At 40.4% G+C, this 25,466-nt stretch overlaps 1 protein-coding gene across 3 annotated transcripts in view; it reads left to right on the top strand.

Annotated features, from left to right (window-relative positions):
- NKAIN2 (sodium/potassium transporting ATPase interacting 2) overlaps window positions 1-25,466 on the top strand; it is a 538,479-nt gene that overhangs the window by 455,626 nt on the left and 57,387 nt on the right. For all 3 annotated transcript variants that reach the window (XR_011336973.1, XM_069851805.1, XM_069851804.1), the window contains exon 4: window positions 191-391. Coding sequence is in view for 2 of the 3 variants with exons in the window: in XM_069851805.1 (XP_069707906.1) it covers window positions 191-391 (201 nt within the window). In the remaining variant the exon portion in view is untranslated. The remainder of the gene's footprint in view (window positions 1-190; window positions 392-25,466) is intronic.

Here is a 25,466-nt window from a genome sequence, read left to right on the forward strand (position 1 = left end):
CTCCAAAGCAACTCTTCCTGCAAAGGTACAGCTACTTGTGCTTGCTGCAGACAAGCTCCGCTAAGTTTCATGTGACAGTGCAGTTTTGTTGCTGCTTTTTTCTTCTTTATGCACCCCATGAATTCTCTTGCTGAGGCATTTTACCAGAGCACCATCCCAGTGCGCTAATTCTTCACTTGTTCTTTTGCAGGAAACAGATCTCATTCTGACCTTTAATATTTCAATGCATCGTTCTTGGTGGATGGAAAATGGGCCAGGCTGCACCGTGACCTCAGTAACTCCAGCTCCAGACTGGGCACCAGAGGATCATCGTTATATCACTGTCTCGGGGTGTTTTCTTGAGTATCAGTACATAGAAGTGGCTCACAGTTCTCTTCAGATCTTCCTTGCAGTAAGTGTTCACAAATAGCTTCACTTCCATCACCTTTTCTCGATTTTTTCTTGCTGAATGTCGTTACCAGCACAGCAGTATATTCTAACATTCATTCACAAACGTTGGCTCTAAATATTTGTTTTGTTATGAAACTCTGTTGTCTTGCAGCTAGTCCAAGACACCTGTACACATAAAGCCCCAACATACATGTTTATCACTGTGAGAAATGCTGATACGACAGGCTCAGTTTTCTTAGATTCCATTTTGGCTGTTCACCATGCCACAAATCATTTATAGCAGATTACTTTCAGATTACACTGTAGGATGTAGGGTGTGACATAATAAGTTACAGCTGTTGCTGTGAAAGCCAAATTGACTATAAAAGAAAAGCCAAAAGGAAGGAGAAATTTTCAACAATAAAAATAGATTCACTGATCATTTTACTGAACTCAAAACTGATCAATTTGAGATTTTACCATATTAATCAACCTGCACTGGAGGAGAATGGGAAAGATTCCTCCCAAAAGAACAAAATGTTGTACTTCTTATATGAAAATGAAACCCAGAAATCTTAAATATTTTTAGGCGGATAAGAATTCACTGTTTTGTTGCAGAAAATTTATGAGGAATTGAAAAAGGTCGGTTTTTGAAAAACTGATGAGTTTTTCAATGATGCTTACCTTGTGTTGTTTCTGATCTAGATGAAAAATTGATATAAATACTGAATTAATTATATTGAATGACAATCTTCTTTTTTATGTTTGGTCTAGTGATACATACATGTTTATGCCCATGTGGAGGTATATATAACTGCAAATAAAATTATTAATATACACACAACTTTGTCCCAGTGTCTGGATGCATGACACCCTCTATAGAACATTTTTGTTCAAGAAATTCCAATGTTTTATCCAAAGAGAGATGATACTGGCAGAAGAGAGAGATGATTTGGTCAGCCAGATCCAGAACTGATGTTATATATATACCTATAGATCTATATAGATCTATATAGATATATATGTTACATAAGGTGGTGCTCAGCTACCCAAAAAATGAGTAGCTTTTCCATCTGTCCATTCCACAGCCTAGCTGTAGTACCAGGTCAGTTCAGGACAGTAGACCTCTATGTCTATACACCTCTGTGGGGGATTCTGCATGTAAAAGATTGGTGGTTTATTCACACGAAAGCCCAGCTAACTCCGTTGAGCGGAGTTTTCCCAGGTCTCCTCCATACTCCTCCGTTTGCTGTGTTGTAGCAGAGCAAAGAGAACCTGACCAAGCAGGTAACAAGGATGTCACTAGATAGGTCTGGAAGACAAAAGCCACCCTTTCTCCAGATAGTTCGCACACGCAATTTTGACAAGCTACAGCTAGAGCAAAAGAGACAAAGATAAAAGTGAAAAAAAATCAGCATGAATAAGTAAATAAGATTAAAATAGCTTAATAATTTTATTTACAAGCAATTGTTATCGCTTAAGTTCAACTGATAGAATCATAGGATCATAGAATTATTTAGGTTGGAAAGGACCCTCAACATCAACCATAAATCTAGCACTGCTAACTCCACCACTAAACCATGTCCATAAGTGGCGCATCCAGACATCTTTTAAATACCTCCAGGGATGGTGACTCCACCACTTCACTGAGCAGCCTGTTCCAATGCTTGACAACACTTTTGGAGATTTTTTTCCTAATATCCAGCCTAAACCTCTGCTGGTGCAACTTGAGGTCATTTTCTCTTACCCAATCAATTGTTACTTAGGAGAAGAGACATGCCTTTCTGCAATCTCCTTTCGGGTAGTTGTAGAGAGCAGTAAGGTCTTCACTTAGTATCCTCTTGTCCAGGCTAAACAGCACCAGATCCTTCAGCTGCTCCTCATAAGACTTGTGCTCCAAACCCTTCAGCAATTTTTTGTTTCTTGTAATGAGAGGACCAAAACAGAACACAGTATTTCAGGTGTGGCATCCCCAGTGCCAAGAACAGAGGGATGATCACTTCATTAGTCCTGCTGTCCACACTACTTCTGGCAGGATGCTAGTGGCCTTCTTGGCCACCTCAGCATACTACTGGGTCCTGTTCAGCTGGTTGTCAACTAGCACCACATCCAGGTCCTTTTCTGCCAGGCAGCTTTTCAGTCACTCTTCCCTGTGCCTGTAGCATTGTTTGAGTTTGTTGTGACCCATGTGCAAGACTCAACATTTAACCTTCTTGAATCCCATACAATTGACCTCATCCCATTGATCCAGTCTGCCCATATCCCTCTGTAGATGCTTTCTGCCCTCAAGCTTTCCAGAGCTTTTCAACCTTATTTTTCTGGTGTAATTTTTTGTATGTAATGAATGATGAACAAGAAACTCAGGGGATATATAGGCCAAACTCAATTTATTTCCCAATGTAACAAACAGGTTTTGTGTGTCTGTGCCTGAATAGAGCTGTATTTCTAGACATGATCAGTCTTTGCAAGCCAGGGGAATGGTTCAGGATAAAAAAACTATTAGTAATCTACTAGCTATAGCTAACTACAGCTGGTTTTATATTTCCATTCATGCTGCTGTAAATGGGACTATAGTAGGTAAAGAGATACATAATATAAATATGGATAAACTTTCCAAATGATGCTTGCAACTTATCTGTTTACATTATAGTCGTATTTCCATTTGTGGACATGGGGTTCTTTTTCGAATAGAAATGCTAGCATAAATTCACTATCATACTAAATGTGGTGAGAAACTGCATTACCTGCTAATGCTCAAAGAACTGTAGCACAAAGTTAGAAGATTAGATATTGCTTGGTTTTCAGTAAACTAACTTTCAACAAACCCAAGCCTCAGATCAGATTTATCTCCACTTAGTAGAAAGAAATCTTTCCTTCCAGTTTTCTTTTATGGGCACTTAAGTGGGTCTTGCACTTTAAATGCAGAACTATAAATTGCAGCCTACAAATGGTTACTCACTTTCTACTTGTATTTCTGTATGCTCATGACAATGATCAAGTTAAAGTTGATCTTGGCTTTTTCACAGAGTGGTGGCACTGCAGCATATGTTGAAAGCTGTTTTATACTGACTGCAGGTAAAAAGTTACAAAGACATTCAGCTTCATTGAGGACCACTTACATCAGTCTTTGAAAACATTATACTGAGTATATTTTGTACAGCTTGCCAGTAATCTCACAAGAAATCCAGCACACAAGGTTAGATGTGATATTTGCTGTGGATTACTTAGTGGAAAGAATATGACAGCTAAGATAAAAGCTATAAAACCCCCATGGTTTATACTTTCTAAAAAGAAAATCTCAAAGTGGGCTGTGGAATACTTCAAGGTTTGCTGACAGATACTGTGCTGCAGAGATGCAGAATATTCAGAGTCTCCAAGAGACCTCTCCACAGAACATCACCTAGAATCAAACAGCACCAGATTGTGAAACATATAAAAGCTGCCATTAATTTTGTGCAAGTCAACACAGATTTTTTAAGAGCAGAATTTCTCCTACTGCTTAAACAAAGTAGTAATGAAAGCAACCGGAATGTTAAATGATCTCAAAGGTCAGGAGAACCCCCATTATGCAGAGTGTTGGTGTTCAGTGCATAATACTGGCCTAAGAGACTAAAGAAAGACAGATGTGATGATATGCAGATATTTTTCCAGCTTCTCCTGAGGAGTAAGTTTTGCTCAGCATAAACAAATGGCTGGACAAAATTACTAGTTTATCTCACATTGAAGACATGAGAGAAAATTGTTTGTTTGTGTCAATACTTCGACCAGCTGAATTCTCATGATTTAGAAAATCTTCGAAATGGGGAAAAATTATTTCAGTATTAATGTGTGCAAGAATATGCTCTGATACAACAAAGATTATCCTAGTTTGGTTATTTAGCATTTTAAGTTACCCAATGTCTGTTGAAAATCCTTTAACAGAGAGGCTAGAATAACAGACAGTAGTAATAGGGAATGCAAAGCAGCCACGAACACTCCTTTGTCCCATGACACAGACCACTTAGTGCATTGGGTTATTCCGGTGGAAGACTACCTCTGCAGTGCCTGTAAACCCTTGTATCACAGATATAAAAACTAACCATATAATGCACATTTGTGTCTGTCTTGCAGCAACTCCCATGTCTGCATATTACTTCTTGCTCAGTTGCTGTCTGATTTTTCTTTATGTTTATGGAAATCTATTTTTAAAAACTTCAACTGATTTTTCACTCAATTATTGTGGTAGTTGCCTCTCTGAAGTGGCACAGCACCAAAATCCCAGTACCACACACCATGCTTGTCAGTTGTTACTCTGTGCTCCATACTGATACCTCCCATTTGGTTCTTTTGAGACTGAGTCACATTGCTATCACTTCTCTCTATGACTTACAGCAAGTAAAAAAGAGAGAGGGGTTTGGAGTGAGGAAGAGGGAATGCAAGGGAGGGGAATCTATTTCATTGTTAAATGCAGCTTTGCAACCTGCAGTGCTGCAAAAATAAACAAACATATTTTTAGGACACCACCTGCAGCACACAGCTGTACAGAACTGAATAGAACTTCTGAGGGTGTGATTTGTTCTGTGTTGTGTGAAACCCCAGGATCTGGGAAAACGTGTGGGGAAAGTATTTCTATGGAACAACTCCTCCTTTCGTGCCCTCCCCAGTTTTTGGTGAATGTCGTAGGTGAATCTGTAAAGGCGAGATCCTACCTTCACTGTATTTTGATAGCAATGGTAATTTATTCAATGCTGTGCTGATACATGGAGAAAAAAATTGCTATTTCAGCCACAGCTAACCCTTACTGCAGCCTGTGCTCACATACAGGGTCAAATTCTCCACTTGACTCTTCTCTCCTAGGGACCATTTACAGAACTGTGACACCTTGAGCACCTGGACCATCTAATGTACTCTGCAGGGACCATAATTCTACCTGTCCTTGGCATCTACGTGTTAGGAAAATGAACTGGTCTGGTGATGATATGTCTTGGATACCCATAGGCTTCGTACACCGAAGTGTCCTTATATGCTTAATGGTTATTGATTCTTGCTGCTTTTATCAGAGAAACTATTTCATTTTCAGGACTCCTGGGTTATCAAGGATAGATATATTTAAATTACTGTACTCTGGAGAGGTTTTTTTCCAGGTAAAGAATGAGATCAGTGGTACTAATGGAGATTTGATTTGCTACTGGTTTGTGAAATTTGAGTTGCATTCTATATATTACTAGTATTTCCAGAGTGGAGGCTGAATGAAATTTCCCATCCATCCCTCAATGACAGAAAGTACAACTGCCTCTTCACTGTGAAGAGGACAGTACGAGGGAGAGACAAAGCTTAGGGTACACAATCCTGCTAGCCTTGCCATGTAATGTCAATGCTTAAGGTGGTGGTTGTCTTTGTATATACATAGTACTGCAATCCGAGGGTTTTAGTCTCACTAATAAAAAAGGGTCACAAGCTTGCAATTTCACAGGCACCCACACCCATCAATGTCTAATTCTAGTTGCAGATCTTATGTACAATTTTCTTCACTGGCACTTTTTATTCAACTCTCATCTCAGTACAGAAGACGGAAATCTTTTCTCAGTTCAGGCCCAGAGCTGTGATTCAAGTCAGTGGGTTCTACTTCCAGGTCTACCATAATGTCCTTGGAAAAGTCATTGCGTGTCCCTGTGCCTCTTCCCAAGTGCTGCAGAAAGGAAATCATGCCTAAATGTTTCATGTTTAGTTTATAAGATACTGTACTATTTGCATAGTTAGGAATCTCTTGGATCTTACTGAAAGCCTCTAAATGCAAATGATGCCCAGTACAGTAAGGTCTTTGTGTGCTACAAGGAAATTATAATAACAGTAATTGCATTTCATACAGAAATAGAGCTCAGATTCTCTACAACTTCCTTCTGTCTGTGCTTTATTCTTTGATTATGCATGACCTGCCCCATTCCCACAGCCTGTTCTTGAAAAAGTCGACAAATTAAAATCCATTTGTAGATCAAAACTCTGAAAATATGCAAATAAAAAATCAGCCTTGGAGATAAATCTGACAGAATTACATATCTATTTGCCAACACAGGAATAAAGGTATTTATTATGCTTGTCTTTTGCTCCTCACTTACATACTCACAAGTCTATTGATTTTAGTGGAACTAAGTGCCCGAGTTATGGGAATAAGACTTATGTGAAGGCATCACCTTAGCCAATTTGGGTTTTAGTTATATAGGCTTTGAAAAGATGAACTGTGTAATATTATTCCAGTAAAATGAGTGGGGGAAAATAATTTCCTATGTACTGCATCTGCATTATTGATGGTAACTTACATACCAAATAAATAAAGCCATAAGTAAACTGTTACATAAAAGTATTGACCATTTTCATAGCAATCCTGTGCACTGACTTTTGTGCTGTGTATTAGTCTTAATTCCTTTTTGTTCCTTCCTGTATTTATACCTGAGTATATGTTTCATGCAGTCATTAAGATTATTATTTCATGCTTTAAAGTTTGTAATATATAATTATCCATCCATGCTAGTTACAGTAAATGTACACTATTTGAGATTCTGCAGTCTTCATCATGTATTATACCTTTCAAGCTACGATGCTGTCAGGTTGATTTAAAACATCGTGAAGCATAACTGTGTTGTTGTGATGCAATAATACAGCTATGCAGTTAGGATGCCAGCTTCAAAAGCTCTGCTCTGTTGCAGACTTGCAGTATGACCTTTGGCAGGGTGCTTAATTCATGCCAATTATTGCCTGTACTATACAAACAATGGTTCTTAAATATTTCAGAAAGATGTTACGAGGATAATTCCCTTAAACATTGCAAGGTAATCAAAAATTACAGAAAGGTGGTCCGTGTATGTATCTAAGCACTTAGACCAGCAGACAAGCATAACATTCCCTGCTTCTCTCAAGGATTAGTAATAATCAGAATAGGATACTATTTAAATCCTTAACATTATCATAGCATAGGTGACACTAAATAACCGCATGCCCTTGTGGAAAGTCATGAGCAAGGAATAGTCCAGTACTGTCGTAGGAATTTCTTTACTGATCTGTCTATTTGTGTTTTAGATCCACATGGACAAACTTTTCACAGTGCATCACTTAAAGATCCCAACAGCGGTGAGGACAGTGTGACTGCAACACAGCAGTTCCCGTCCAAAAGAAATAATCTTCAAAATACAGAAAAAGGCAGCCAACCCATGTGGACAGAAAAGAGGGGAAAGATAGGAAAGCAGAGAGGGAAGGCCAGTTTGCAGTTTTAGAGCACCTCCTGTTTGACCTCTATCAGCTTCTTTGTAGGAGTGATAGAAAAGCCCTAAAAAGGGCTATGAACCAGAGTAATGAGTAAACTTTGCATTATCTGATGGAAAAAATTCCTAAAAGGCAGCAAAAGAAGAAAGTGTGTGAAAGTCTGAAATTTATTAAGTGGCTGACATCAGGCTGGCGGCTCACTAGCTGTGCACTCTCATATTGAGAGAAGGGGACAAGACACAGAGAGCCTTGTGGGTGAGTGGAGTAGTTGAATTTCACTGGAAGAAAATAAAGAAATGGAAGGATAAAGCAAACTGTGGAAAATCATCTCTGCAGTAACTTTCCAGATGGGTCCAGTCTAGACTAAGGCATTGGTCATGAGCAAGGAGAGGAAGTAGCACACGCAGAGGCAGAACACTCCTCTGAAGCTGAGACTCATGGAGTGAGAGATCAGGAAGGTATTAGCAGGACAGTTAAAAGAGAAAAGGTTAAAAGAAAAAAAGAGCTTGTACAACTTCTGTATTTAGAGCAGGAAAGGGAAACGAGCCTTCTGCAATGGAAAAGAAAAATGCATTCTATCTCCTTTTTCTTTTTTCATTTGGGAAGACATTGATGAGACCTGAGCAGAGAAAAAGATTAGCAGCTCCTCCAGAGATATCTGTAAATGACAGAGCAGGACTGAAAGAAGAAAGTAGTGTGTGTAAAGCATGTGGGTGTATCAGCAGGACAGACTGCATGATAGGCAGTGGGACACAAGAGCAAATGAAGGGGAGATGAGGGAGGGCGCCATAGAAATGCATGAGAAATAAAAGCTGCCTAATTAGTGATGTCATTAGGAATGAGGCAAACAGCAAAAAGATGTTTCTTTGGGTCCCAATGTATGCATGAGTGAAATTAAATGAAACATAAATTGACCTTGGATTTTCCAGGTTGAAATGCTTAAAAATAAACAGACCAGTCTTTTTGTCAGAGCTGCAAAGACTAAGGGCCAGGAGCAATTGAAGAACTTGTACTGTATTAAAGATCTTCACTGAGTTCAGATGGATGAACCTTATCTTTCAGGAAGCGTCAACATTTGATGTAAGTTTTGGATTCTGCCCCCAGAAAAAGGTATTATGAAGATCAAATCTACTTGCTCCTAATGCAAAACCCCAAACCTTTTGTAAAGCATCTGATCCTCAATTGTAGCAGTAAACTAACACTGGATTCTTAATTTTCCACTCCTCAGTTCCTTTGTGCCCACCAAGAGTGGCATATGGAACAGCTATGTGCAGTAATAAGCCTGATGCCATTTTCCTTCCTAGCCAATACAATGGTCTTCAGTTGTGCAGGAAGGACATCTTGCACTCACTCAGATTTACCCTTGATAATTCTGTTTCCCCACTTCCCTTTTTACTGCAGCCTCCATCTCTTCTGCACACATTTGCTCATGCATTTGCTTTGCACATCCATTGGCTACTCTGATGCTTGTATAGTGGTGAGAATATTTACATGTGAGAATGGAGGCAAGAGCTCATGCAGTCAAGTTCCAACTCTTTGAACCTAATCGGGAAAAACAGCATTATTTAATTAAGGTGGAGTTCCTTTCTAGGGCAACACAATGATTGAAAGAAAATTGATTCTTAATGATATAAATTGGTACTTTAGAAAGGCTGGATTTTCACTGCAGGACTAGACAAAACCATCAGAGTAAGAAGAAGGTATGAATCCCTCCAAAGTCCTAATTTAATAACACTGTCATGCCATGTTAGCAGAGGAGCAACATGAGGTTCAGGCATCTTTGACATTGCCTCAGAGCACGGTATATTGCTGTTTCTCTGTTTGACATTAACATTAGAGCACGTTATTAGTGTTTTGAAGGACTACTATAAGAAGAGATTTGTTTACGCCTACACAAGTTATCCATTGTTGCTTCTATGAAATTTTACCTGAATTTCCTCATCACTCTTTGCAGAAAACACATCAAGTATAAATGTGGTTTTTTAATGAGCAAGGAGCTTTGTCAGTAGAATTGTACTCATTTGTTTCCCTAACATCTTCTTCATCTTCTTCATCTTCATGAACTGGGCTCATATAAAGCTAAGTCATATGATAATCATCTGAAAACAAGTTTGATCTGACTCGGGGGAGAGAATTCAGCTTTAAATAGAGTTACCTGACCAATGCACACAGGATTTTCTCTGTGAGGTTTATTTCCCTGGTGGAATGAAAGGCAACAATACTAGCATAAGATGAGACTGGAAGAAGCAGGTTTGTCTCTCACAGGTCCTCTTGCACTAGCAAGGGCAAATAGTGAGTGACTTTTTAGGGGGGTTGCAACTGTGATAACATAGAGAAGAACATTAGACTCATTACTTTGAGGCCTAAGGGAAGTTTCCTGAGAATTTGTTTTGACCATCTCATATGTATTCCTTCACAAAGGGGACTCTGATTCCGGCTGCCCCTGTAGGGTAGATAGTTATACGATACAGCAATGAGATTGTGGTTCCTCAGGCTCAGTGCCTCATGACTGTCCTGGGGCTATATGATGCTGGGTGTGCTGTGCTGACTGTTGACTTTGGCTTGCTGACTTTCTTCCTTCTACAGCTACAATTTAAATTATTCCTCTGTTCCAGTACTAGCATGATCCTGCTATTGGTTTTATGGCACTGTTACAGCATAACCGTTGCATGTGAACACTTTCCAGATATATGCTGGTCAGAAGCCTTGGATCAGGGTCTTTTAACCTGTTTTTTGTGATCCTGCATAGATTTTATGTTTTGAAGATATTCTGGAAAAATGCTCTAGCCCATTAGATTTTCTTTTTCTACAAGAGAATTTGTATGGTAGATAAACCAAATTACACATGCTTTAAATGTAAGGATAACATTAAGAACAAAAGCAATAACAATAAATAGCACCAGCTTCTATAATCATAACTATTCCATTTCAACATGTAGTTACAGAAAAAGGAATCTCTTTTCATACTGAAAAAATCACAATGAAGTGCCAGGTTCACCAGCACATTCCTGAGCTGATTCTGAAGGTACAATAAACACATGAATGCTTGGAAATATAAAAAAAAAATCCAGAGTACAGATATACCTCAGTATCCCCATGCTCAGTTTTCTTGCTGACATTACTGTACTGCCTTGTTCTCCTATACGCAAATGTGCCAGCATTCCAGAAAAAAAGAACCAAACCTGTCTATGGCAGCTATGTACCCTATGATCCTTGGAACAAATATCTAAAGCAGGCCAAGAAAATGGGGTCAGGAAATAGCTCATATTGGTTTTGATGACTGAAGCATCTCATGCTATCTCTGAATTAGAGCTGACTGGGAATTATTTGAAGAAACATAATTCTTTTGGTAAATGTATCAGCCCTGAAATGTTTTGTCTGAACATTATAGTGGCAATGAACTTCATTTAATGTGTAGACAAGTGGCGATCAACATAGTACCTAGTTTCCTGCTAGATTTCTCAGCTGGCTGCTTGGGCTCTGGACTTTGATGGTACATTCATACTTGAACAGTACATATCCTAAAAACTCAATACATTTATCCATAATGTTAAGGTTTTGCTACAATTCCTGTCATGCATTTGGCCCAGAACAGTGACTATCACTCTCCCAGACTTTGTTGGGGCAGAGGTGCAGGAGTTGCACAAACCAGGAAGTATCTGTGATAGCCAGTTTGGATCTGTTTGTCCTGTTCTGGGGATAAAAAGAGCTTATTTATGTGAACATAAGCTGTGCCATACCATTTGGCCTCTAAGCCAGAAGACAGCCTATAGGTTATTTCAGTTGCTACTACATCTATATACACTTCTGTGCACCCACAATGGCATGGCAATCACACAGCTTGGAGTCTACATTCCCTAGAGATGTAGTAATCCCAACAGTAACCACATTTCCAGCTAGTGCTTCAGTCATGCTGTTGTCCCACAGCTTGCAGTCCAGGAAAGGAATGTGAAACTGTAACCTAGTGATGTTTTACCATTTTATTTTTATTATTTGTAGGAAGAAATCCTAATTTTTTAGTGTTTACACAGCATGCAAAACCATGTGTGCAATAGAGAAAGATCGTCTGCAGACATGTCCAAATGATTCTTAACTCTTTGACTTCTGCAGTGCTGCAATTCTAAGGAGAGTTGAGTCAGATAACTTTTTGTTGTAAATTTGCTGAAGCTTCCACCTGAAGCCCAGATTTTAAATGACAGGTACCACTGATTAGTGAAAAATGTCATTGTTCATCCAACAGAAGAAAATTACTCTCTCCTGAAATAAGAGCTAATCTGTTCTTTGCACATATTCTCAGTAGACAACAGTCAATTCTCACCACTTCTTTAATAGATGACAGAATTTATTTTTCTTTACATGTAGACAATGATCAAGTGGTGACATCAGGAATGTACCCCGGAGGTTCAAGTCAATAAAATATTAATAGCTGCCACTTCCAACAAGGAGGGTGTTATGAGAGCACAGCAGAGGAATCTTTGGTGTTTTTTCACCTATTGCTCTTCCTAATTAGTTAATCGTTTCCCCTTCCACATTCTCTCCTCCTAAAGATTAGGGAAAATAAACCTCGGATTGAGACTCAGTTCTCTGCCTCTGATTTAAGTAAGCTGCTGTTCAAATAGCCCCATTTTCTGTGACTATTTCGTCGTGAAGTAGCTACTGACAAGAGGCTGGACCCTCTGGTCCTCCTTGCTCCCACTGAAGCTGGGAGGAGTGTGGACTAACCGTGCACAGTTGATTCACAGTGAAAACCAGGCACAGAAATGAAGGCGATGTGGGGCAATGTCATGTGAAATGCTCACCATTTTACCAAGAGATTACCAAGGCTTTCCTTAGTAATTGAATTCAGAATATTCAGTAACAACGAGCAGGGAGAGTAGGTGGAAGAGGACTGTCAACCCTTGCTTCCAACAGTCCCATTCTTCCCATTCCTCCCATTGAGTGAATAAGTATTAATAGTCACTTATGAACGAGAAGAATTAATGAGGTTTAATGAATCTCCAAAGATCAGCTACTTCATAAAAGCAAATGTCACATTTTTATCAGTTAAAGGCCTCCAATTCCAACATCAGCATCAGAGGGAATTTTTATTTTAAAGCAAATTGCACCCAGTTTTGGTAAATTATCATAGAATGATTACTCGACTTTTATCCAGACAGTACTATACCTCCCCAGTGAATTTGCTTATTGTCAGTATGTCTGCTTCAAAACATGTCTTCCCTAGAAAGCACTCCTTCATTCAGCTTCTGCTGCTGAAAGCAGGCAAGGGCTTGAATCTAGCAGCTGCACTTGAACAAAGCAGGTAGGGACACAGAAAGGCTGCAGAATCCATAGCAATAAGAACATCATGACATAATTACAGTAAATCTCCAGAGTGGTCTGTACACACAAAATGCCATATGTTTTGGGTAGAGGAACTGTGCGTTAGTAAAACCATAATGTAACATAAGCATTTTCCATTGCTGTGCTGTTAGCATGAAATTGATTTTATATCTCAAAAATTAGCATTGACAGAACAGAGGACAGCATTTGAGGGGTCAGCTAGTTAGACTGGGGTAATGTAATTAATATCCTGAAGGGCAGAAGCAGGTGATAGAAAGGTTTGGGGAGATTTTCCAGTTGTAACTGTGCATAATATAAGAGCTGGTGTATCCATGTAACCTTTCTTTGATATGGTCTTCTTTCACCACTGAATGTAATAGCTGTTCTATTTTCTAAATGTCTTCATTTGACTTTGAATAGGTTAATAGGATTTACTGCTTCTGCAGCCTGCTATACAAAACAGATTGTCAATATGGACAATACTTTGTGGTCTGTCAGGGAATAATAGACTGCTTTCTCCATCCCCGCTTTTAGGAAATGATTTAGTTTCCTGAACATTTAGATACAAATGGGAGTAGGGGGTGAGTCTGTGTGAGTCAAGAGTGAGCTGGCACTGCTAAATAGCCACTTGGCATTTGCTGCATCAGCAGGTGGTGCTCACCTCATTTTCAGATCACAGCCTCCTGGTTCTCCGTTAGAGATGTCTGCAGAAATTTCACAGTGGCTAGATACCAATGGCATAAAATACATAACCCAGATACATTTCAAAGGTTGCAGTGGACTTTCGCAAACATTTTCTGTTACAAACTGCATGAATTGATCTCATCTTCCAAAGCACTGATCTCCTAAATCATTGTTTTGTGCTCTGCCTGAGACTACATTTTAGTTTTCAATGGCTTTGTGTTTTGTAACGATGTTTCTAAAATCCCTGAGTGTCATAAGAAAACGATTTTTCCCCCGGCTGTTAGTTCTTTCTTGTCCTGATTATTGCTTCCTGCTGCAACAATCAGAATATAATGGTGCAGCAAATTTTACGGGAATGTAAACTATATGAACTAAACAAATTGTCATTTTCTAAAGTATCAGGTCCTTTCCAAATGCCATCTATGCATTTACACCTTTATAAGTTGTGAAGCTCTGACTGACTGAAAGAGGTTAGTGTTATTAAAAATGATGATACTTGTTATATGTAGAATAAAGGTAACCAGTGTGTGCTGCATTTTCAGACTCTTGGAAATAGTATTGTTGATGGGAGGTTCACTGTGACTTTAAGAGCCCAAAAATTGCCAAGAGCAGTAGTAACAGAATCACACAGAATGAAATGATGGTAGGGGTTGGAAGGGACTAGAGATCATCTAGTACAAGCTCTCTGCTAAGGCAGATTCACTTAGAGCTGATTGCACAGGAACATGTCCTGGTGGGTTTTTAGTATCTCCAGAGAAGGAGGTGCCACAGCCTCCCTAGGCAGCCTGTTCCAGTGCTCTGTCACCCCAACAGTAAAGAAGTTTTTCCTCACTTTAAGATGGAACTCCCTGTGCTCAAGTTTATTCCTGTTGCTCCTTGTCCTGTCACAGGGCACTGTTGAGAAGAGTCTGGCCATATCCTCTTGACACATACCACATAGATATTTATAAGTATTGATAAGGTCCCTCCTCAGTCTTCTGTTTTCCAGGGTAAAAAGACCCAGCTCACTCAGCCTCTCCTCATAAGAGAGGTCCTCCAGTACTCTAATAATCTTTCTGGCCCTGCACTGATTCTCTCTGGTAGCTCCTTGTCTTTCTTGAACTGAGGAGCCTAGAACTGAATGCAAAGCTCTGGGTGGTTCCTCACTAGGGCAGAGCAGGTTAAACTCCCTCGACTTGCTAGCTACACTCTTCTCAATATGCCCCAGGATACTGTTGGCTTTCTTGGCCATGGGGGCATATTGCTCGCTTATGGTTAACTTGATGTCCACCAGGACTCACAGGTTCTTCTCTGAAGAGCTGCTTTCCATCCAGGCAACCCCTAATCTGTATTGGTAGAGTGGATTATTCCTCCTGAGGTGCAGAACCTGCACTTGTCTCTGTTGAACTTCATTAGGTTCCTCTCCATCCAGCTTTCCACCCTGTCCAAGTCTCACTGAATGGCAGCACAGCCTTCCGGTATATCAGTCACTTCTGCCAGTTTTGTGTTACCAGCAAACGTGCTAAGGTTTGCTGTCCCCTAATGCAGGTCATTGATGAATATGTTGAAGTAGACTGGTCTGCATATCAACTCCTGGGGAACACCACTGGTCCAACTCGACCCTGTACTGCAGATGACAACCCTCTGAGTTCTGCCAACCAGACAGTTCTCAATCCATCTCTCTGTCCACTGATCTAACCCACACTTCCTAATCTTACCAATGAGGACATTGTGGGAGACAGTGTCAAAAGCCTTGCAGAAGTCTATGTAGACAACATTCACCACTCTCCCCTCATCTACCCAGCCACTCATGGCATCATGGAAGGCTATCATATTGGTCAAGCATGATTCCCTCTTGATGAACTCATGTTGACCAGTCCTGATAACCTTCTTTTCTTCCAGATGCTTGGAGATGACATCCAGGATGAGCTGTTACATCACCTTTCCAGGGGTGGAGGTGAGGCTAACTTGTCTGTAGTTTCCACATTTTCCTTCTTGCTCTTTTTGAAGGTTGGAGTGATATTATCTTCTCTCCAGCCCTCAGGCACCTCTCCTTCTCTCCATAATCTTTCAGAGATGATGGAGAGTAGTTTAGCAACAACATCATTGAATCCTATGATTTTTAAATATTGAGGGTGAACAAAATCTCACAGCAGTACATCATATTCTCTATCCTGAAATGCTCCTTTTGTGAAGCTGTCCAGCTTCCCTAAACTTGCTGATTCTTTTTAATTAAAACAGTCTAGGAGAAAATGATCAAGGAAAAGGAATGAAGTTTTTGTTTCTTCATTGTGCAATTGTCCGTAAAGGAAAAAAAATAAAATCAAAAAAACAATAGATCTGTTTACAAAGTCATATGACGATATTATCCTTTTGCACACTTACTGGGAATCACCACAGGGGTGGGAGATGTATAATCTCAACTTGGATACTAATAAGAGTATATGTACTTCCAGAATAACAAAATTAATCCTGCCTGTTACCAGACAAGGGACAGCTACAGATGAGAATTTCCAGCAGCAGACTGAATTAGTGTCCTGCACTTGAGCAATGTTTAATATGGGGAGTTTGATCTCAAATGACCTCTGAACTTTGGACTGAACTTTGCAAAGGTTTCCTTCTTCAGCACCAATACACTTAAGAGCAACAGGCTTTCTTTGATCCACAGCTCCTTAGAGAGCTCGACTCAGTGCAGGAAGCTTTGAATAAGTCTCAGGAGGAATTTTGAAGAGTTTATGAGAAGCGATTAGACCATTAACTACCTCATAGAGTGATTCAGAGGCATTTTTTAGCTAACATATGCAGGTGCATTGATCATTAAGGAGCTTTATAATTCTTATTCTAACTTCAGGTGTTTAAATAAAACTTCACTGAAATTAGAATGTGGCACTTTTCCAAAAAAAATGTTAAAAGTTTTTTCTGCCCCAAACAGACTGCCAGCTCTAATAGGCCAAGCAAAATCTGAAGGCTTTAAAAATAGGATACAGTTAGGATACAGTTAGGATACAGATAGGATACAGTTGCCACATCAGAACCCTTAGCATCAAATACATGCTAGCTTAAGGTTTTGCATCTTCCAAATACTGGGTCAAAAAAACTTGCTGTAAGATTACAGAATCTTAACTCCTGGTTTGTACACATGAACACAGAGGTTAATTTATCATCACATCTGAAAAGATAACTCTCTTTAATTTTATTTTTGATAGCTGACAGAGGTGTACAAGAACCTACTATTACTCTCTACTATCTATGATTACCTTCAAAACTTCATTCTTCAGATAATTTTCAAAATCAGTTTTAAGAGTTTCTGTGCTTAAATATAAAGACTTATTGATATAGAATCATAGAATAGAATAGTTTGTGTTGGAAGGGACCTTAAAGATCATCTAATTTCAACACCCCTGCCATGGGCAGGGACACGTCCCACTAGATCAGGCTGCCCAAGGCCCCATCCAACCTGGCCTTGAACACCTCCAGGGATGGGCCATCCACATCTTCCTTGGGCAACCTGTGCCAGTGCCTCACCACTCTCATTGTAAAGAAATTCTTCCTTACGTTTAGTCTAAATCTTCTCCAGTTTATACGCATTGCACCCAGTCCTATCACTACAAACATTTGTAAAAAATCCCTCCCTAGTTTCCTTGTAGCCCCCTTCAGGTTCTGGAAGGTTACTATAAGGTCTCCTCAGAGTCTTCTCTTCTCACAGAATCACAGAATCACAGAATAACCAGGTTGGAAGAGACCCACCGGATCATCGAGTCCAACCGTTCCTATCAAACACTAAACCATATCCCTCAGCACCTCGTCCACCCGTGCCTTAAACACCTCCAGGGAAGGGGATTCAACCACCTCCCTGGGCAGCCTGTTCCAGTGTCCAATGACCCTTTCTGTAAAGAATTTTTTCCTAACGTCCAGCCTAAATCTTCCCTGGCGGAGCTTGAGGCCATTCCCTCTTGTCCTGTCCCCTGTCACTTGGGAGAAGAGGCCAGCACCCTCCTCTCTACAACCTCCTTTCAGGTAGTTGTAGAGAGCAACAAGGTCTCCCCTCAGCCTCCTCTTCTCCAGGCTAAACAACCCCAGCTCTCTCAGCCGCTCCTCATAAGGCCTGTTCTCCAGCCCCCTCACCAGCTTTGTTGCTCTTCTCTGGACTCACTCCAGAGCCTCAACATCCTTCTTGTGGTGAGGGGCCCAGAACTGAACACAGTACTCGAGGAGCGGTCTCACCAGTGCTGAGTACAGAGGGAGGATAACCTCCCTGGAACTGCTGGTCACGCCATGTCTGATACAAGCCAAGATGCCATTGGCCTTCTTGGCCACCTGGGCACACTGCTGGCTCATGTTCAGTCGGTTGTCAACCAACACCCCCAGGTCCCTCTCCTCCAGGCAGCTTTCTAGACAGACTTCTCCTAGTCTGTAGCACTGCATAGGGTTGTTGTGCCCCAAGTGCAGGACCCGGCATTTGGCCTTGTTAAACCTCATGACATTGGACTCAGCCCAGCAGTCCAGCCTGTTCAGATCCCTTTGCAGAGCCTCCCTACCCTCCAGCAGATCGACACTTCCACCCAGCTTAGTGTCATCTGCAAACTTGCTAAGGGTGCACTCGATGCCTTCATCCAAGTCATTGATAAAGACATTGAACAGGGCTGGATCCAGCACTGAGCCCTGGGGAACCCCACTTGTCACTGGCCTCCAGCTGGATTTCACACCATTTCCCACCACTCTCTGGGCCCGGCCATCCAACCAGTTTTCCACCCAGGAGAGTGTGCGCCTGTCCAGGCCAGAGGCTGACAGTTTCCCAAGCAGAATGCTGTGAGAAACTGTGTCAAAGGCTTTACTGAAGTCCAGGAAGACCACATCCACAGCCTTTCCCTCATCCACCAGCCGAGTCACTTTGTCATAGAAGGCGATCAGGTTAGTCTGGCAAGATCTGCCTTTTGTGAACCCGTGTTGACTGGGCCTGATCACCCGGTTCTCTTGCATGTGCTTCATGATAGCACTCAAGATCACCTGCTCCATGACTTTCCCTGGCACTGTGGCTCCCTTGGCCTGTCCTCTTATGGGAGATGCTCCAGTCCTCTGATCATCTTTGTAGCCCTCCTCTGGACCTTTTCCAACAGTTTCATATCCTTCTTATGTTGAGAATTCCAGTACCGGACACAGTACGCCAAGTGAGGTCTCACAAGAGAGGAATAGAGGGGCAGAATCAGCTCCCTCAACCTGCTGGCTACGCTTCTTTTGATGCAGCCCAGGATACGGCTGGCCTTCTGGGCTGTGAGTGTGTATTGCCCACTCTCGTCAAGCTTCTCATCAACCAGCACCCCCAAGCCCTTCTCTGCCAGATTGTTGTTTTAGGACTACCATCTTACGCTATAAATTTATGTCCACTTACCAAAGCTGCCCTAGCTTTCCAGACTGTGACTTTGAATATTACTGAGTTTTACACAAGTTACAGTGCATAGTACAGTACATTTGTTTGATTTTTTTCACCCTCATTTAACATAAATGAGACTTGTCAACACTGCAACCTGTTAACATAAACTTGGGCATTATTCATCCAGTCTCCACAGACAAAGGCACTTTGGCTATATTTCATGCAATATGGGGCCTTTGTTTGCTCTCCTTCTTGACAAATGATCGCACTAAAGTACTGAGACAGATAGACTGGCATGGAAGAGCATACAGCAATTTGGAACATGCATGGGGCTGGATTTTTTTCAACGCCATCTCCATAACAATACACCTGTGACTAAATCAGGTGATTGGAAGTGATGCAGACGCATAGAGACAGATGGATTAAGACAGTAGTAATTGTGCTTTCACTTGATTATAATATTAACAGGCTCCAGGTGATTTCTATTTTTTACAGTGTCACTCATCTCGACAAATCCCAGCAGGCTTGGAAGCAGAGTAGAGCTGCATCCTACTTTTCACATGAACCTGTTTCCAGTGTGAGCACTTAAGAGAGTTCTTCTGTTGAAAAGCAATTAGCTTCTGCAGTCTAGGGTGCCATTTAGAATATCCAGGCTCATGTGTTTCATCATAGAATTGACCTTTTTAATTTTTTATGCCTGAGATTTCCCACTAAAAGAATAAGCATTAAAAAAAAAATACAACCCTAGAGAAAATACTGAAGGCACATGTAGAATTTATTAAAGGATGCCTGGCTCTGAAGTGCTGCAGATAGCAACTCCATCTGAATATAATAAATACGAAGTATGCAGTATTGTGTGCTTAATTTTTAAATAATTTGTGTCATTAAGTAGCATAATGATACCGATTACATGCAAAGCATAGGAAAGCAATATGTGCTACATTTACAGATTCATATTTCTCCTATAGTAATTGCTTTTCTAAACAAATGGTATCTGTTTGTTGATAACTTTGAATAACATTATGCTAATGTTTCAGAGTTTGATTTGGTTTTTAGTAAGATTACCTATCTTGAAAGTATTATTTTTGACAAAATTTTGCATCATTTTGATGTAACAGAGACCTTCAAGAGAGATAGACATTCAAGGTAGGCAAAGAAATACCTCTTCTTCCCAGACAGTTTAGGTAAAAATATTGCCAGCAATAGTAAAATCTTTCATCCATCTCTGTGAACTATGAAGTTTCCATGGAGACATTAGAGAGTTTCAATAGTGCAAAAGTACTGGAGATTTAAAGCACAAGTAGATATTAAGCATTAGGAATTTCTGATAGAAGCTGGCATAGTTTAAGACCAGTCCTTCAGTACTTTTGCTCTGAAATTTAGTAGCAAGTTTTACAGTTTTACTTGCACCTCTACTTCTTAGGAAGAAAGAGGACTTGACAGCATCTTTAGCTCTGCTGCAAGTGGTTTGAAGTCAGCTGAAATATTTGATGCTGATATCTATTCCTACTTATGATCTAGCATTCAATATCCTTACAAAATGATGCTCTGTTGTAGAGCTAGAGACCATTTAATTTAGAATGGAGCAAGAATATACTTATGTAAAACATACATTCATGTATACAGAATCATAGAAGAGTTGGAATGGACACTTCAAGGTCACCTAGTCAAATCTCCCTGCAGTGAGCAGGTACATCTTCAACTAGATCAGGTTACTCAGAGCCCTATCCAACCAGACCTTGAATGCTTCCAAGGATGGGGGATCTGCCACTTCTCTGGATTATCTGTTCCAGTGTTTCACCATCCTCATCCTCATCATAAAAAATATATTCCTCGCATCTCTTGTCCTACTGTAACAGGCCCTGATAAAAAGTTTGACCCATCCTTTAAGTATTGAAAAGCTACTATAAGACCTCCCCAGAGACTTCTTTTCTTGGGGCTGTACAACACTAACTTGTTCAGCTTGTCTTCATAGAAGAAGTGTTCCATCCCTCTGATAAATTTTGTAGCCCTCTTCTGGGCCTGCTCCAACAGGCTCATGTCTTTCCTGTGCTGAGGACTCAGGAGCTGGACACAGTAGTCCAGATGGGGTCTTGCCAGAGCTGAGTAGAGGAGAAGAATCACCTACCTTGACCTACTGGCCACACTTCTTTTTGGTGCAGCCTAGCATATGGTTATTTCTGGGTTGCAAACGCACATTGTTGGTTTGTGTCCAGCTCTTCATCCATCAGTACCTCCAAATATCTCTCAGCAGGGCTATTCTCAATCCCTTCATCCCCCCAGCCTGTATTGTTATTGGGGATTGCTGGCCAGCTTTCCACTTGGTCTTGTTGAACCTCATGAGGTTCACTTGGATCCATTTCTCAAAGTGGTTTGAAGTTCTCTTGATAACATCCCGTTCATCAGGTGTGCCAGTCACATCACTCAACTTGATGTCATCTGCAGACTTGCTGAGGGTGCACTAGATCCTGCTGTCCATGTCATTAATGAAGATATTAAACAGTACTGGTCCCAATACAGACCCCTGAGGGACATTACTTGTCACCAATCCCCATCAGAACATTGGATCACTACCTTCTGAATGTGATCATTCAGCTAATTCCTTATTAACTGAACAGTCTATCAATCAGATTCATAGTTCTCCAATTTAGAGAGAAGGATGTTGTTGGGGACCATGTCAGAGACCTTACAGAAGTCCAGATAGATCACATCCATAGCTCAGACAGATCACATCCATAGCTCTTCCCTTGACCACTGATGTAGTCACTCCATCATGGAAGGCCACTAGGTTGGTAAGGCAAGACTTGCCCTTGGTGAAGCCATGGTGGCTGGCTCGAAGACCCCTTCCACGATTTTCCCTGCACAGAGGTGGGACTAACAGGCTGGTAGTTCTCAGGGCCCTCCTTTCTTCCATTTTTAAAAATGGATGGAGTGTTTCCTTTATTTCCAGCCACTAAGGAATTCACTGTCTTCCACAAGTTTTCAATTACAGAGTGTCTTGGCAATGACACCAGCCAGTTCTCTTGGGGTGCAGCTCAGTAAGTCTGTAGATTTAGGTGTGCTCAGTTTCTATGTGTGTGTATATGTATATAAAGATTTCATAAAGTCTAACTTGACTGACTGCCTCACAGTCACAGTATTTCTTAGAAATGAATGAATTAGGACTCACTGCAGACTATGTAAGAGATCTTCAGCTGACGTGCTGCAGGACATAAACATGGCATGTAAAGAAGTTGTCAAGATCTATGGCTTGTGTCACTCATTTGGCGCTATTCAACTTCAGATCCTGCCTGTGTTGTCTGGATAATAAGTTGTAGAAATTCAGCCAAGTCAGTGCTGTGTAGATGTTATAGACACATCAGAATAATTCACTGGTCCATCAACATCAAAACCCTGTCTCTGAGGCTGCCAGTGAACAACATTTTTGAAGAAACCATAAGGTAACTCAGTTTGGATAGTAAGTAAGTGGATAATATTGGTCTGAACAATGAAACAAAAGAAATAGTTTTTGCTTAAGGATGGATCATTCTTTAAGAAAGTACTAAATTGCTTAATTTTCCAGGAGGAAAAAACAAAACAAAGCTAAACAACCAAAACCACTGAAAAATCCATGTATCCGGTGCCATTTAATCTCTTGAAAGTCTCCTCTTTCTAAACTCCGAAACTTTTCCATGCAGCACACTAAGTCACTTTTCTTGCTTCCTCTGTTCACTGTGGATGCACTACCTTATTAAATTGTATGGATGGCTTCTTTTTATTCTTATCATTTCCAAAGAGGCCAGTTTTGCACTTCTAAAACTGGTTTATATTTATAACTTTATTTCTGTAGCTTTTCTCTTATCTACATTCTCGTCCTGCCCAGTGGTGCCACTTTTATTGCACTCTCCTTGTTGACGTTTCCTCAGTCATCCTGAAGACTTCTGTTCATATTTAAAGCTTTTCAAACATTTGAATTTATGTTAATGACCCTGACTACAATCACCTTAATCTTTTTCCTAGTGGTGCAACTTATACTTCATTTTCTAACAACTATTCCCCACTTAGCAACTTCACTGTGTTACAAAATCCTCTTTGAAACTGTTGTCAAGGAGGATCCTTCTTGTTCTCAGCTTTTGACCCGTGTTGTCTTTATTGTATATATTTGCCTTGTGTTATTTAGACACAAAGTCCTTTGGGGCACAAGATGTCACTTTATCTATGTTTGTAATGTGCAGTGTAAAATTATCACCCTCTGTAAAGTAATAGTAAGGGCACAATTATTTGGCTGATAAATCAGTTTGAAGGAATACTTCCAATGATTAATGAATCTGTCATATAAACTAGGACACCTGCTACTTGTTTTCAAGGTACTGACAGATATAACTGCTGTTAATTATAGCGGCTGCAGGTGCCTCAATGTTCAGGAAAGGTTTTACTTTCATCACAATGGCAAAGAATTTCTGAAAGTTACTTTGCCATCATTTCCTTCCTTTTGCAATGTCTGTTGTAATAAGAAAATTTGTTTTCTGTGTTTTGCTTGCTAACGACTTATTTAAGCTCAAGCTCCTGTGAGCCACACTGTGAAGAGGAGCATAGGCAAAGATGGAGGATTGAAGCAGCCAGCAGAAGAAAGCACTGTACTTGGAAAACTAATTTACCTCTAAGGATGGTAGATTGCAGACTCCCTGAAGCAGAGTCCTTGCTTTCAGAAAACCAATTTCTAGCAGATTGCAGAGGTTATACCCCTTTGGTTTTCCAGCATCAGACAGGAGACGGGAAAGGCGGACCCTCTCTCAGGAGCCTGGCAGCTTTGCAAGAAAACAGATGGGACCTGACAGGCTATTTCCAGGAGACAAAGTCTCTTAAGCAGGAAGCAGGGATGCCTGAACAGCTACTGGGAAAAGTCTTGCTTTTAAACTGGGTAAATCAAGGACTCTTTTGACACGAGGCAGCATCCTTTCACAGGCTACCAACTGTCCTGTTTGCTGTGTGACAGTCTCATCAGTCAAAGGTTGCACTATAACTCGTGAAATATTTGGCTAGAATAATGTTTGACCTGTGCAACACAAGCTGTCCCTACTTGTATTTGACAAAAACTGTATTTTCTTTTTTTGCTTTGTCAGTTTATGCCCCATCTTAATATCCAGCCTCCACCATGTAAAAGATCCTACTCAGAGACCACATCATATCTCCTCACCTGTGCTGTTGCTCAAGTTTCACCCACAAGGGACTGAAAGCATCCTACTTTTTCTTATTTCTTGAAAATCCCTTAAAAATAAAAGAAATTATTTTCTGAAAATACTTGCAATTTAAACAACTAGAACTCTGATCATGACAAGCTTTGAAATTCTAATCTCTCGTCTTGAAAATGTAATTGAGTGTTTGCAGAAGCTGCACACTACATCTGTTGGAAAAGGGCTATCCCTGAGGAGTTAACTCTGTGCTTCACAGATGTGCAAGCAGGTACACTTCCTCACCAGCTGCAGGAAAGCCTGCCAGCTTTTTAGAAAATGATGAGAATAAGCTTTTGCAGAAAAAAAAAAGAAGTTTGAATGAAAAGGACTGATATGTAAATTGTGATCTAGCTTGCCAAACAAACTTGCTAAGTTCATAGTTATGGAGATAGATACTAGTATATCTCCAGAGGGCTGTTCAGCTCTTAGATGCTCACTTAAAACAGATGTACTGAAAATGTAGATGCAGGTTTGGCCCATGTCTGATGTGCAAGACAATGTGTATGGGCTCTTTCTCAGTGAGGGAAAAGGCCTGTAAACAGAGACTGATGTCTTGTATATGAGGATTGTGTGAAAATCCACACCAGAACCAGTGCTTATTTCAGAAAAATGGCTTGAAGCAGGTGATTCCCATCCTAAGGAAAGTATGATAGCAATAAAATCTCACGAACACATGAATCAATGTACATGCCATGGGTGTCTATGATAGCTGTTCTGTGGGTACAGAATTTGCAATTTTGTGCCCCATGCTCTCATTTACAGCTAGGGGATTCTTGGAAAGCCTCTTTATCACTGCACCTTGCATAGTTGTTCCTGGGGATTCCGTCCTCGACTTGGTCTTTGTCTCAAGTAAAAGTAGACATTATTATGGCCAGACATCATTATATCTTGCACAGAAGTTCAATATGTTTTTAAACAGGTTTCTGTCCTAACATGGTTAACACAGTTATTCCTTGTTGCCATGTTAGGTACAGTTTTCTAAAATCCTTTGCTGTCATAAACACATATTTCAATGAATGTGAAATATATAGGAAATCAAATCTGGAGTAATGGAAACATGTAAAGTTGGGGGTTTGATGCACACCAATGTATTTGTAGCTCTATACCTATTCACATAACAAAGATACACATACATTCATTGAGTTTTAATTAATTGAGTCCTTCTCTTCCTCTTTAGACTTTTATTATCCCTTTCTATTACGGCACTTCATTCATCATTTTTAAAAATTAGACCAATTTAGTAACATAATTTGAAACTATAATTGAATTTTCTAGCTACTCTCAGACTTTACAAG

The sequence above is a fragment of the Phaenicophaeus curvirostris genome, chromosome 2 (assembly GCF_032191515.1).
Source record: "Phaenicophaeus curvirostris isolate KB17595 chromosome 2, BPBGC_Pcur_1.0, whole genome shotgun sequence".
Classification (NCBI taxonomy): Eukaryota; Metazoa; Chordata; class Aves; order Cuculiformes; family Cuculidae; genus Phaenicophaeus; species Phaenicophaeus curvirostris.